General features: G+C 37.7%; 3 protein-coding genes across 3 annotated transcripts; 2 read left to right on the top strand and 1 right to left on the bottom strand.

Moving 5' to 3' along the window:
* Positions 1-677: 677 nt before the first annotated feature.
* LOC114351654 (tRNA (adenine(37)-N6)-methyltransferase) lies at positions 678-4,304 on the top strand. The gene is made up of 6 exons (XM_028302933.1): positions 678-851; positions 922-1,019; positions 1,643-1,877; positions 2,186-2,343; positions 2,865-3,063; positions 3,568-4,304. The coding sequence occupies exons 1-6, from the start codon at positions 784-786 to the stop codon at positions 4,145-4,147; spliced, it is 1,338 nt and encodes a 445-aa protein (XP_028158734.1). The 5' UTR covers positions 678-783; the 3' UTR covers positions 4,148-4,304.
* Positions 4,149-8,575, bottom strand: LOC114351652 (uncharacterized). The gene is made up of 2 exons (XM_028302932.1): positions 8,324-8,575; positions 4,149-7,642 (listed from the first exon to the last, which is right to left on the bottom strand). Exon 2 carries the CDS (start codon positions 7,579-7,581, stop codon positions 4,339-4,341), a length of 3,243 nt encoding a protein of 1,080 aa, XP_028158733.1. The 5' UTR covers positions 7,582-7,642; positions 8,324-8,575; the 3' UTR covers positions 4,149-4,338.
* Positions 8,576-9,222: 647 nt separating this feature from the next.
* On the top strand, positions 9,223-13,658 carry Prosalpha5 (proteasome alpha5 subunit). The gene is made up of 5 exons (XM_028302934.1): positions 9,223-9,306; positions 9,435-9,691; positions 9,888-10,066; positions 10,393-10,505; positions 12,920-13,658. Exons 2-5 carry the CDS (start codon positions 9,435-9,437, stop codon positions 13,100-13,102), a joined length of 732 nt encoding a protein of 243 aa, XP_028158735.1. The 5' UTR covers positions 9,223-9,306; the 3' UTR covers positions 13,103-13,658.
* Positions 13,659-14,543: the final 885 nt, after the last annotated feature.

Raw genomic sequence — 14,543 nt, 5'->3', positions numbered from 1 at the left:
GTGTTAATTTCTTGCAATGAGTTATCGGTTTGATGTGTAATCAACCGATTAACACATTTTTCTACTGTGGTTGCTTGGGTGGTGGTACTCAATAGATCACAAAGATTATCCTCCACCTAAACTAGGTTATCAATGGCAGATAGCAAAATCAACCTGAGCATTGAATAATGGATGTTTCATGGGACTGCAGTCACCTGGAAAAAAAGCTTTGCCCACCTGTGGACTGAAAGCAGAAAGATTGTTTGTGAAATCCACCATAACTTTATTCATTTTAGTTATTGGGTTAATAACTGATAAACAATCTTATCTATGGTTGATGTACAATTCTTTTTATAATATTCATAGGATAATCTTAGTAAAAGCTTTTTTTTTTTCATTAAAATTTTCATCTACCTACAATTCTAATTAATTAATGTGACAAGTGTTATCCAAATAAATACAAAAAGACCCCTAGAGAGAGAAATAGTCTACACAAATTTTAGGTTAGTAGCAGTAGATCTATCTATCGGTAAAATTACAATAAAATTTGTACATTATTGGGACAATGAAGTTATTCAACTACCNAAAAAAAAAAAAAAAAAAAAAAAAAAAAAAAAAAAATGAAAGAGTTTTAAAAAACACAATTGGTAGCTCACGAGCTGTCAATTTGACATCTTCTGTCAATTATCAGGGATTTTGATGCGGATGCGGATTGCGGATGAATTTTATTTCGAAAGTATCTAGCTTAATTTCTAACAAGAGAGAGAGAGTAGTATTTGTGTTTTAATCATTAGTGTATAAAATATGACTGAAAACTTGGATTTATGTCGCAGCCAAATCGCTCAGGCGAGAACGGAAATCAAGAACCTAAGGTATGCACGCAAATTACAAGCATTTATTCATTGAAGATGCTGTTTTCTATGGTATGCTAAATATTTTTAGACAGCAGTTGGCCGCACTCAAACATGAACACCTGAAAGAAATCAAATTGATCAAGTCTACATTAGAAGGACTCCGATGTGGAGAATGTGCGAAAACAGGTAAAAATTAATTTGCATTTCTTGTGATTTGCTTCTAAAGATAGCTTTTGCCCGCGGCTTCACCCGCGTGAAATTTAGTTTGTCACAGATCGTCATAAATTATAGCCTTTATGTTATTCTGGGTTATAAACAATAATACTGTAAAGTTTCATCAAAATAGTTCAGTAGTTTTTGCGTGAAAGAGTAACAAACATCCAGATATCCACACAAACTTTCGCATTTATAATCGGCGTTTACCCGTGGTCCCCCCAACATGTCCCCCTGGTGGGTCCACGGGTAATTTTTTTTACCCGTTGTCCCACCGTTCTGAACAGTTTTTGCCAGTGGGTCTATGGGTAATTTATTTTAACCATAGTCCCACCGCACAGTGGTAAACGTTGCATTGCAACCAGGGGGACATGTTGGGGGGACCACGGGTAAACGCCGTTTATAATATTAGTAGGATTACATTCACACTTATTACATACTGATTGATTACAAAACCACTGGCCATAAAATAGTTGTAAGTTTTTTATACTTATAATCTACTTTCAGACACCTATCGTAAAATAAACAGTATAGTTAATATTAGTATGCAACAGTTTTATACATGTGTGTTTGATTGAATATACCTTAATTTCCAGCTACAACCGTTGTAAATCACTACAATGGCGGAGAGCCGTCAACATCGGCCGCTCACACAGATTGTATCTCATACAAACCGATAGGGGTGATAGAGACAGCATTTCAGAACAAACGTGGGGTGCCTCGACAGCCGTCCGTGCTGACGAAGGCCAAAGGGACGGTGGTAATAGACACCAGCGTCTTTAACAACCCTGAACACGCTTTGAGTGGATTGGAGGAATTCTCTCACATATGGTGAGTTGGTTTGTGTTGAAAAAGAAATTAATCTTACAGTAATATACAGGGTGAAATGAAAACCATCAACATCTTCTCAAAATAAAACTCCAGTCATTATTCTCTCCAAAAATAACACAATAGACAACTGACAGTGGGGTAAACAGTGTTAGAGAGAAATAATTGAATTTATTAAGTATTTTGTCTATGTAAGGGTCGCTACACACATAAGCAGGCCAGCATTTTCAGAAGCAATTACTGCACTCGAACATTAATCCGTACAGAATAGTGGCGGTTCACTTCTGAGAGTAGATTAACATTGTTTCCAGGATAATTTTCCACTTCCACATGACAGAGAGCAATAACGTGCCAGCTAAGGTCGCTCCACCGAGACTGGGCGGCGAGAGACGAGGCGTCTTCTCGACTCGCTCCCCGCACAGACCGTGCCCTATTGGGCTGTCTCTGGTCAGGATACAGAGTATTGAAGGTAGGTTATATTTTTATGGCTTTTAGATTAGGTAAATAATAGGCAGAGTTAGTAGTTATGTACTTGCTTTTCCAGTTAGACAGAAATACTAGTACTTATGGCTGGTCTTTTTTAAACGCAAATAAATATTCGAATTTGTATGTTAACTACTTTGAACCATTATTTGATAGCTGCAGATTTGTTTGGGCAATTTGAGACACAAATACATCCATTAGGCTTGATTTCCTCTTAGGATGACGTCGGTAACCAACGTCGGGGGTGTGTACGAATAATCACTAGTTCTACGTAATCCATGGGCTGGAAGACGTAGCGTGGGCAGGCCTCCTACTAGGTGGACCGACGATATGGTAAAGGTCGCGGGAAGAACCTGGATGCGAACCTTGGGGGAGGCCTTTGTCCAGCAGTCGATGTCATTTGGCTGAAACGAATCATCTCCCGCTGATGACAACCTAAGAAGAAATCAAGCCTTAGTTAAGCAAAGTTACAAGTCACATTTAAACAAAAAACCTCCTTATTTCCAGGCAACAAGATCCACTTCACAGGCGTTGACATGGTATCCGGTACACCGGTGTTAGACATCAAACCTTACATCCCGCAGTACGACTACCCGATGCCGTTTGACACGCCCCTCTCGGCGTTAAGACCACCTACTGAAGGCATCAGTGATGCTATAGAGACGTTGGCAGGACTTAATATTGACGATGAAGATTTTGATCCTAGGTGGGTTAGGTTAGGTTAGATTTTGTTTTAATGAAATTTCTCCCATCATTATAGCATGTCTTTGTCATAGTGTCAGTGGCAGTGTGGCTACAACTGCGCTACTAAAAAAAAAGTAGTGAACGCTACAGTGACTGGTGCCACTGCAGCGCTTCCTGACGTGTCTAATTTGAAGACAACCATAACCATAACAGTGATAACAGTATACGCTACAATCGGCAAGAATAATCTACTACAAAATGACAATGTACCTACATATTTGGAACTTTATACTAAAGCACAAAATACATTGGGAGAAATTGACATTTTGACGTAGGTTGATGCTCTGGCGATTGTGCAGACGATGGCACATCAAGCTACACTGTCATATCAAGTAGATGTGATTGGTTGCTATTTTGTGACAAAAACGTGCTATCCTATGATTTCTCAGATTATTATTCCATTCATTTGGCAACTTTATTACTGTTAAATAATCCCAAATTTAATCAAAATCTATCATTGTTTCAGCCTCAGCCCTCGCATAACGAACCCTATCGGCATCGAAACGACTACCCCGCTCTCCCGTTCGCCGTTCGAAGGCGACATACCCTCCCCTGGAAACAACCACAGCACGCTTCTGACGCCGATATCACCGTCGCCCGACTCTCCTCCCAGCGCTGACTTACTAGACGGAACTGGCTTCAGAACTGCATCACCCATAAGGCGACCGGACACAGAAAGAGGCGCCCCAGACGGCCAAGAAAGATTCACGCCTCCACAATCAGCACACCTCCTAAGCATGGCCCATGACGGCATCAGAGTCGCACCGTGGATATCAAATCCACCCTCGCAAACATTTGACGTCAGATTCTCAGATGATGCATTAGAAAGGCTCAATGAATTGATCGGCAATCGAGCGCAGACCTTCAAATCTAACATAGAAAGCCTGCTAAGCGAAGATCCCAGGTCCCACTACGTACGAACGAGGTATCCTGACCACGAATATAACTGCGTTCTTGAAGATCTGTCGATAAGTTGTATTTTCGACTCTAACACATCTGTCTGCAACATCATCGCGGTCAGAAACGCAGAGGAATTACAGAATTAAACTCTATTTAATAACATTTATTTATTGCATAACATAATTTATGAAGCACAAAATATAAGTTGTTAGCACAATACAATATTTCATTTCTTAAAGTAATAATTCTCTTGGTTATTTTCTACGGCTGAGTATTATGAGGTAGCAAATAATACCAAACGTCGAACATAGAAAGCCTAAAAGGTAAGCGCGTGAGTTTATTCTGCTATTTCTTTATAAAATAGCATCTGTTTTCCAGATCCAAAACCGCCCACAGAGTTCAATACTTTCACCTTCATATACCTGAATGCTGTCCCGTTTAAAGGAATCACTTTGACTGTCTCATCTTGAGGGAATATTATTGTGTTGGAGTATGGAGTCCAAGTTGATTTGTCAACTGAAACTTTATACTGGAGCTCGAGGAAAGTCCCGTTGCCGGCGTCGGCACGGGGAACATACTCGACTTTGTTTATCTTATACACGTGGCCCAGGTCAAAAGACAACATCAAGAAGTGATCATCTTCGGGATTAAACTTCCCGACTTCTCCCCAATCTGTGTGCCACATGGATTTGAAGTCTTTGTCGGTTAAATTACACACTTCTTGTTGGGGCTGGCATGGGAGGTTACATTTCACCTTGACCATTTCTATGGTGTTTATATACGGATCCTTTTTTGTTACAGCTTGAACAGCCTCACTCCATTCCGACACCTCCTGACCTTTAGCTGAACGAATCATGAAATTGTGTTTTGATTCGTATTTGAACTCGTCGAAGGTGAAAGAGTTTCCTGTGATATTTGTGAAAATGATGCCATCTCTCTCTATTTCATAAAAATCTACCCCTTCCACTGGTTTCCACTTCAGTGTTATGGTAGTTGGAGTGATATCCTCTATCGGCTCTTCGAAACTGGTTTTCGGTATTGATTTGTTTATTGACATGTCACCTAACACTTTGCTATCGCTGATAAAATCTTTGATTTTAAGCTGAATTTCATTTTCAGTTACATTTATCTTTTCAATCTTGACTAAAAGACATTTCTGATATAGATCCTCGCTAGAGAACTTGTTGAAATATGGGTTGACAATGAAGTCCTCTTTGAAAAAATATGCATTTCTCTTATCATTGAACTCGTTCTCTGTTTTAGCTTCTGAAATTTCTACTTCAAACCCATTAATAGCTGCTTTTATTTCACTACAACTTGCTGTTGTAGTCATCACTTGTAAAAGTGTGCTTCTAACTTTAACCATACCATTGTATGTGCCTAATGTCCTACCAATATTGATATACAAGTGATTACCAGTTTTTGGCCCCATCATTGTGATAGAAGTTTTAGCAAAATGACCTTCCTGATAATCAGTACTCATCCCATCATCTTCATAAACTTCGAAGCTCGATTTATCATCTGGGTACAAAGTAAATATTCTGTTATCCCTTTTGATTTCTGTTGGATTATTATTGGGATTAACCATGGGTAAAATAGCACCACTTTTGATAAATACTGGAATCTTCCACAACGGTGTCAAGAAGTTATTCCAAAATTTGCCTCCCAAATATTGGTCCCCTGTGAAGAAATCCACCCACACTTGGTTTTCGTCAGGAAGGAATATCGTATTCCGTACTGAGTTTCCACTGTCATCTATTTCTTTGTCATTATATTTTGGAGCCACCAAAATGTAGGGCCCCCACATGAATTGGTATTGTGAATCAGTTGTGTAAGCTGGAAATTCGTTAGGGAACTCCAATAACATCGCTCTGATCATGGGCAGCCCTTCTATTGATTCATGAGCCACTGTGTAGTTGTAAGGCATCAACATTGACTTCAGTTTCAAGTACGCTCTGTTGATAGTTGTGGCCTCAGCGTCAAATGCAAAGGGTGTTTTTTGTTTGTCGCCCCACCCGTCCATATTCAACTGCAGTGGCGTGAACGTCTTCCACTGATAATCTCTGATGTTCACTTCCCTATCTCCGCCTGCATAAATTCCATCCATGTCTGATCCTATAACCGGCTGTCCGGATAAACCACAGCCGATATAAGTAGGGATGTGGAAGCGGATGTATTCCCATTCTCCTCCCTTTTGGTCGCCACTCCAGATGCCCGAATATCTTTGTGTTCCAGCCCACCCATCGACCATGATTATCATAGGTCTAGCCTTCTGCGTTGTGCTGCTATTGAATACATTTGTTGCGTCTTCGACAGCATTCAGCCCGAATGAATATCCGCTTCCAATCCAGGCCACATCACATTTCAACGCCACAACACCCGCTACACTGACCTCTTTCTCTAAATCACGTTCCCCTTTCTTTGGATTTTCAGGATCAGCAGGGTGGAGATTTGATTCGGTCCACAGCGCTGCCTCGATGCCTTGTAATCTTGCGTAGTCAGCAAACTCTTTGAGGTTTTCAATATCACCATCCAACGAATCGGTCTGCCCATACCCACTGCCGTAGCCGTCATTTGGCACGAACCAGCCTAATGGCATATCGTGCATTTTGTATCTGTCTATCATTCCGCGTGCGGAAAACTGATAGTTATTATTTTCTCCATTTAGAGACTCCAATATTCCTTTCTTGTCGCCTATTTCTTTTGGCTGATAGCTTTTGTAGTAACAGCCATCTTCAAATAAAATGGCCCGTGGAGTTTCGGGACTTACTTGAACCCAGTAATCTCTATTAAAGGCGTTTAGATGTGCTTCGTAAAAAGCATATTCGGGCATCAAAAGAGGTTTACCGGTCAGTTCATAGTAATCGTTCAATATGTCTCTTGGTTGGGAGTTAATGAAGTAAAATGCGTCGAATTCTTCTCCTCTGTGGACGGTCTTGGCATATTTTGGCGATTTAGTACCAAAGTCGTAAACTCCGGGCTGCCAGGTATTTCTGAGGACTCCATAACCGTTTGTTGACCAGTAAAACGGGTTGGGTGAAGTAACACCACCATCTACCCAATTATTGGTATTAACAATAGTTATTACTTTCCCTTTGTGTGTAAATCGACCGTTTTGCATTCCGCCCCCAAAGAAATACTCGTTTTCGCGTTGCTTCAACATCTGTGTAGATTTATAATCCGTGTACGAGATCGGTAGCAGTTCTTCTAGTATTGTGTGTTTTCGATCTGTAACCGCCATTATTCCATTTACCATATGAAACGAAATTTCAATTTTATCTGTGGCAACGATATACGAGGTGGAATTCCATATGACTCTGGAATCTTCGAAGGCTTTCAAGCCATACTCCCTCATGGTTTTCGAAGTGATTTTCGCGATGTCTCCGGGGTTCATAGGTTTTGGATATTCCCTGAATTCTCCGGTGGGAGACATATAAAATCTAAAAACGTGGCTGTTCAAAATGTACAGTCTCGCCGTCTCTCCTTCTGAATATCCTATTTCATAGTACTCATCTGCTTTCAGGAAGGATGTGATTTCCCCTAATGCCTTTATATTGTAGAAGATGAGGGGCTTCGCCATTTTGCTTATGTGTGTCCGATGCAGTAAGTAGATAGGTAGGTGCTTGTTTAATGTAGATTCTCTGAAAAAAAAAACTTTCATCAAACACAACAAAATGATAGGGCATTTAAAAAAAGGAATTCGGTAAGTGTTTGGGTGAGTAAATATTTAGGTAAGTACATATTTTTTTCGATAGCAATAAAAAAAACAGAATTCATTCATTTTTCTAAGTTAGGTAGGTAGGTACACACCCTGTATTATCTCTTGTAGAAGCTACAGGTGGTAGTGTAGAGTTTAATGCGATTAGTTTTTTTTCGTAAAAAAATTAACTAATAGGTACTCTGTCGCGTTTTTAATAATCGTAGGACGCACTTAACCTACATTCAAATAATTAATAAAAACAAGTTTCGCACGTTCGCGTTTTGCTTAATGCGAATATAATGTAAACTATTAATTGGTCTAAACTATGATGAAACGCGGTAACTTACAAGAATATAGCAATAAGTACCTACCTACTTCATTGAATTTACTACTAATATTTTTAGGTCCTACGAGGTCTTACGTATCATGTAATGAATACACTGTGCACGTAGCCCCTTGTCTATACAGCTACATTTTGAAATATTTCTTTAATCACAATATTTCATAAACAAACAAAGAAATTGATAAATCAAGATTACGGTAGGCAGGTAGTTACTGCGTAAGTTCATTATTAAATGTACTTACTTGCTTATCGATCAATAACTTATAGTTAGGTACTCACCTATAAAAAATAGTTTTCAAGCGCACTTGTCGGAATATGATAACAACTGAGTAAAATTTCGATTATAGGACCCTTTTATAGGTTTAAAGTTATTGTTTTTTTTTAAGTATAAAAGGCGACCGATTCATTATTCAATTAAATTTATCTTCGATAAACAAACACGATTTGATACGGCAAGTAGGTATCACAAACCAAAACAAAGTGTATAGTGTACAATCAATGTTTCATATCTATTCATAGCATTGAACTAAAGATGACGTGTCTGTTTGTAGCAATTTAAAATTAGGGTGAAGATAAGGTGTAATGCTTTATTTGTTTTTGTTACGACAAGCTATTCAAGCAATTACCATGATAGTAAATAATAGTACCTACTCTATAAATTACTAAACCCTCAATAACCCATAACATTATATACTTACAAAATGCCCAAGAGTAGTGGGAGAAAAATATTGTATGTGGCTCATAAGACGTTCCTTTTCACAAAAAAGTTTTGACGTCAAATTTTCCGAAACGTCATCAAGTATTCACGGCCAATGCAAACTTATAAATAAATTGTAAGTAAAACATAAAAAAATAATAAGGTAAACTAATCGGTAAACTTTCGACATTTAGTTGAGTTTTATTGTTATTGTTTTTATCCGTTAATTTGTTTAATCGTGTGGCAATACTCAATGATTCCGAGCTGCGTTTAGTTTGACTTTCCGATAAAAAAAAGTAAAAAAAAAATAAAAAGATTGTTTGCAAGTCAGCGGTCGGAAGCGCGGGAAACGTCAAGCTAGGCGGTTGTCTCAATTCTTGCGTTTGCGATTTTTATAAATTATCTAGTAAATAGAGATCAGTTAAGTAGTGGAGTGTAGTATATTTATGTTTATNTAAAAAAAAAAAAAAAAAAAAAAAAAAAGTCAGCGGTCGTGAATATTGTTAAAAATTACAATTTCGTGATAATTTGCTATCAATTTTAAAATTAAATTTAAACCGTAAACGTACGTATACAAGAAATCTTAACAAATGCAATCTAATTGTCTAAATAGTGGTTCTCAATTCGCTTTGTCATTGTGGCATAACCTGCACGGCCGGTGTATTTTTACTGATAACTGGCTTTTTTCTTCAGATGTTTCTGACCCGCTCCGAGTACGATCGTGGGGTGAACACGTTCAGCCCCGAAGGCAGGCTGTTCCAGGTGGAATATGCCATCGAGGCCATCAAACTGGGGTCGACAGCCATTGGGATATGTACATCGGAAGGCGTCGTTTTAGCGGTCGAAAAAAGGATAACGTCTCCTCTGATGGAGCCTACTACCATTGAAAAGATTGTGGAAGTAGACCGCCACATCGCCTGCGCTGTATCGGGCCTGATGGCTGATTCAAGGTATGTTGATTATATTAGTAAAATCCAAGCTTCTATCAACCTGATTTCTCCAAAAATCCTGATTGTGGGATACAAGCTTGTATGAGCATGAGAATCCCACAAAAAAGTTAATGCTAATATTTTGTATGTAGTGTAGGTGCAAACATAACTTAAGATTTTTTAAAATAATTTACAAATCCTTGAACATTGTTTCTAGAACACTAGTGGAACGCGCCCGTGTGGAGTGTCAGAACCACTGGTTTGTGTACAACGAGCGCATGAGCGTTGAGTCGTGTGCGCAGGCGGTGTCCAACCTGGCGATACAGTTCGGCGACAGTGACGATGACAGTGGCACCGCTATGTCCAGACCTTTTGGTGTAGCTGTTATGTTTGCAGGTTTGTAGATATGCACTTCACAGTACATAAGGCCAATTATACTATTATTATACTTTTCAATTGTTATAATATTGTCACTATTAATATTTTATAGATTCTTCAAGTTTTTACATCTCATTGATTATTCATTGCATCATGTAGTGCATTGGATGTTAATCGTGACTTAGAGCTAAACATGAGCTTAGCATTTTAGACTCATAAAAATCAAACAGAAGAATAGTATAGAAGACAAGAAATATTTTCAAGAATATCTGTTTTCCAATGCTTTTCCATCCTTATCACAAGCTCCAAGGAGACTCATAAAACTGTAATGTTTAATTTAACAGGCATTGATGAGAAGGGTCCCCAACTATTCCACATGGACCCCAGTGGCACATTTGTCCAGTATGACGCCAAAGCTATTGGCTCTGGCAGTGAGGGAGCTCAGCAAAGTCTTAAGGTAATGTTTACAAATCAATAAGTTCTTTATTTATTCGTGGGGGAAGTAGACCACCACCATAGCTGGGCATTAACTCGTTAATCCGTTAATCGTTAATTAACGAAGTTAACATTTCTATTAACGGATTAACTTTTAAGTTAACTTTAAAAAATGTTAACGGACTCGTTAACTTCCGTTAAATTATCCTAAGTCCCTTAATCGTTAATCCAGTACCTACTATTTACCAAAAAGATACAGCAGGCACGCTGAAAAACGCTAGAAAAACGCGTTCTGACAAGTACGTTCGGGCTTCCACCCGATCACTAACGAACGACACATTTGTTAGTATGTGTGGGACACTTGCAACTGAATTTAAGACCAGTTTTCCTCAACCGATTGAGCTGAAATTTGGTATACTTATATAAGTACAATGACAATGCAATGTTATGGTACCATTGAGCTGGTCTGATGATGGAGTCATGAGGTGGCCAAAGGAACTCCTAAATGAAACGGCGGCATCGCATCGAATTTGGGTTCGTTGGATTTGTCTTTTCGAGCACTTTAGTACTAGATGATGTCCAGGGTCCTGATGATGGAGTCAGGAGGTGGCCATAGGAATTCCTAAACGAAACGGTGGAAACTTATCGAGTTTGGGTTTGCTGGATTTGACTTTTCGAGCACTTTGGTGCTAAATTATATTGTAATTGAACCAAGGCTCTGAGATTGAGATACTACTAAAAAGTGTAAAATAAAATTATAATAATTAAAAAACTTTTTTAAAAACAAGCTTTTATTCTGAAATGCAGTTGTACTAAAACGAAAAAAAAAATTGTGTGTGTCGTTCCACGCGCAGTGTAGGGTTCCGTAGTTATCCGTCGTTACCACAATATGTATATTTCAGGAGCAAGCAATTACTTCATCTAAAGTCACTTTTAATATTTTCTTCTTGGGAATTTTTATTATGTATTAAATTTTATAATACACTAGCTGACCCGGCGAACTTCGTACCGCCTTAGCGTAGAGATTTTCTTAATATTTTTTTCCGTAAGAACCATCCTTGGACTTCCACAAACATTTAAAAAAAAGAATTATCGAAATCGGTTCAGCCGTTCACACGTGATGCCGTGACAACGCGAAACGGGTTTCATTTTTATATATATAGAAGATGAGTAAAACGACTATTACTCTTAAACCAAGTGATCTATCCTAACCGCTATAGTTTACCTTGAAAGTTCATAAAGAACACTATATCATGATTTTTTAAAAAAATTCAAACCAACAGTTTAGTTTTTAGAGGGGGGGGGGGGGGGGCCCCTACTCGAACAAAAATTTTCACTTTAAACTTTAACATTTTGCTAATGGATATCTAAATCGAAAAATAGTCTTAGAAACCTCTAAGCCATTTTAAAAGACCTATCCAACGATACCCCACGATGGGGTAGAAGATGAAAAAAAAATCATCCCCACTTTACATGTAGGGAAGCTAACCTAACCTAAAAAAAATTTTTTTTTTCAAAATTTTACTTTTCCGTTTTGTCGGCGTGATTAATAATTATGCATATAATATCTCCACAAAATTACAGTCAGTTCCTTGTCAGGACTACGGAACCCTAAAAATAATTGTACTTATGCAAGGTTCAAATAATTTCGAAAGCTTGTAGAGCGCAAACATAAAAGAGGAATAAATTCCACGCGCGATATAAGCTTTCGAAATTATTTGAACCTTGCATACAATTATTTTTTTCGTTTTATTATAATGTGTTAACGGATTAACGATTAACGTTAACTTGCGTTAAATCTTGCGAAATGTAACGTTTTAACGTTTAACGAAGTTAATTTTTTTATTAACGGTTTAACGATTAACGAAGTTAACTATTTGATTAACGGTGCCCAGCTATGACCACCACCCTCCATCAAAATGATGGAGGAGGCTTTTACCCAAGTGGGGCCACAATTAAGAGAAATACTTAATTAATTTTAAATAAAACTGTAATAACTGTGGATTTATAAAACTATAATAATAATAATAATAAAAGTTCTTTATTTTATGCAAATAGACTTTAAAAAAGCACTTTTATAAGTCCCAGTATTATTTAACCTTACCACTGCTTAGGGACAATAAACGAGCCAGTGCTGAGAAGAAGCAGCACAAGAAACCTGTCGCCAATGATTAGACAAACCTTCTTGTATTGCATCAAAATTCTGATATTTAGTGATTTTAGTAAAGTTTTAGATTTGACTTCTTTAAATTTTGGAATCACAGATTGCTATTCTTTAAAAGAAATACCTCTTTATTGCTGATTGTCCTAGTTATGAGTAGTAGACAAAATACCTTATATGAAGAAAGACTCAATTTTGTTCTTAAAAGTCTTACCCCTTGTCAAGTCTGTTGTGGTTATTTACAAGATTTTAATAAACTTTCCAACAAATTTCAGGAGGTCTACCACAAGTCGATGACTCTGAAAGAAGCGATCAAGTCGGCTCTGACTATCCTAAAACAGGTGATGGAAGAGAAACTGTCTGCTAACAATGTAGAGGTGGTGACCATGACTCCTGGAGAATTGTTCCACATGTTTACGAGGGAGCAGCTTGCCGAGGTTATCCAAGATATTCCCTAGACAAATAATAGTTGGTTGGAAGTTGGTGTGATGTGAATTTATTACTATTTTCATTTCCAAAATTCTGAACTTCGTCCTTTGAAGGACGTATTTGGAAAATCATAATTCTGATTTCTAAAAACGGAATGATTTACAAAGCTCTGGATAGCATTGTTATATTGGGAAAATTATTAAAATAAGTTGAGATCACACTGCTAAGGTACTTTGAAATAGTAATATTTGAAGTAAATTGTATTTCCTAGTTGATCATTGTAAAGTTGCATTTTTATTTAAGTACATTAGTGTATTGTATGTAATAACTGTATTTATGTATGATCATTTATTTCATTGTAGCTATATAAAAGTACTTATCTCAAAAACTTATTAATTTGATAACTATGTAAATTTTTTACACTCATGTTTTAGTATTACTTGAACAGTTGTTTAATTCAGCATTATTTTAAAAGTGTATTTAACTACTAATGGTTCTGGAGGTGCAGTTTATTTGAAACATTACTTTATAATATTGGATCTTATGGTAAGTATTCACAGTTTATAATAAAAAATATCGACATAATTACATGTATTATTTATTTATCTACCCATATGAATAGTTTTTGGGAGTCATTAGAATTGGTGAGTAAAATTGATTAAATAATTTTGATAGTAGTTTAGTAGGTAGATAAGTATTTTAGAATGTTGAAAAGTAGATATCTTGGTATTTCAATGCCAAAATTAGTTAAAATATTCACAGGCCCAAATCTATGATTTATTTTTAATCGAGATTTTACCGCCTCTGTGGTCTAGTGGTAAGACCACCTGCTTCAGACGCAGAGGTCCCGGGTTCGATTCCCAGTGGATGCAGATTTTTCTGTTCGGTTTGGTTGGTGGTAGGGTTTGATCTAAGTCCGCCTGGCTAGCTACCATCGTCTTACCTAAGTCTGGCGCCATAACAACAATGTTAACAGCATTGTTGTTCCGGCAGTTAGAGGTAAGATAGCCAGTTCCTCCAAGGTTGAGGATTCCGGGTGAAGTTCGTTTCCACCTTCGGCCTGATCATCACTTACCATCAGGTGAGATGCAGGCCAAGAGCTTCCTCGTTGTGGATAAAAAAATAGATATGTGGGTCGTTTTAAATTTTAAGCGTATTATAAAGCTGCATTCACATCGTTTCGCGTAGCAGAATTGCGAAATAAAATTTCCTTTTGAACTATTCAGATGATAGCTGCTATACCCGAGCTTCAATGGAGCGAGACAAGTTCAAGGAACACCATACAAGAGTTCTCGAAACTTCGACTTGGAAGGCAAACTGTTTAGAAACTTCAGTGTTCTTGAATAAATTATTTGAAAAGATGCATAACATTTTATTGCTGTACTAGCTGTTGCCCGCGGCGTCACCCGCGTGAAATTTAGTTTGTCACAGATCGTTATAAATTATATAGCCTATATGTTGTTCTGGGTT

This window comes from Ostrinia furnacalis, unplaced genomic scaffold (assembly GCF_004193835.3).
Source record: "Ostrinia furnacalis isolate ACB-3 unplaced genomic scaffold, ASM419383v2 OfSCF1172, whole genome shotgun sequence".
NCBI classification, from domain to species: Eukaryota; Metazoa; Arthropoda; class Insecta; order Lepidoptera; family Crambidae; genus Ostrinia; species Ostrinia furnacalis.
Note: the sequence above shows the minus strand (reverse complement) of the source record. Positions and strands in the feature narration are given on the sequence as shown.

Bases quoted from the DNA above. Each gene is read 5' to 3' on its own strand.
- LOC114351654 (XM_028302933.1), top strand. From the start codon at position 784: ATGACTGAAAACTTGGATTTATGTCGCAGCCAAATCGCTCAGGCGAGA. The intron at 852-921 runs GTATGCACGCAA...AAATATTTTTAG, and splicing joins ACGGAAATCAAGAACCTAAG to ACAGCAGTTGGCCGCACTCA. The intron at 3,064-3,567 runs GTGGGTTAGGTT...TCATTGTTTCAG, and splicing joins GATGAAGATTTTGATCCTAG to CCTCAGCCCTCGCATAACGA.
- Prosalpha5 (XM_028302934.1), top strand. From the start codon at position 9,435: ATGTTTCTGACCCGCTCCGAGTACGATCGTGGGGTGAACACGTTCAGC. The intron at 9,692-9,887 runs GTATGTTGATTA...CATTGTTTCTAG, and splicing joins GGCCTGATGGCTGATTCAAG to AACACTAGTGGAACGCGCCC. The intron at 10,067-10,392 runs GTTTGTAGATAT...TTAATTTAACAG, and splicing joins TGTAGCTGTTATGTTTGCAG to GCATTGATGAGAAGGGTCCC.
- LOC114351652 (XM_028302932.1), bottom strand. From the start codon at position 7,581: ATGGCGAAGCCCCTCATCTTCTACAATATAAAGGCATTAGGGGAAATC.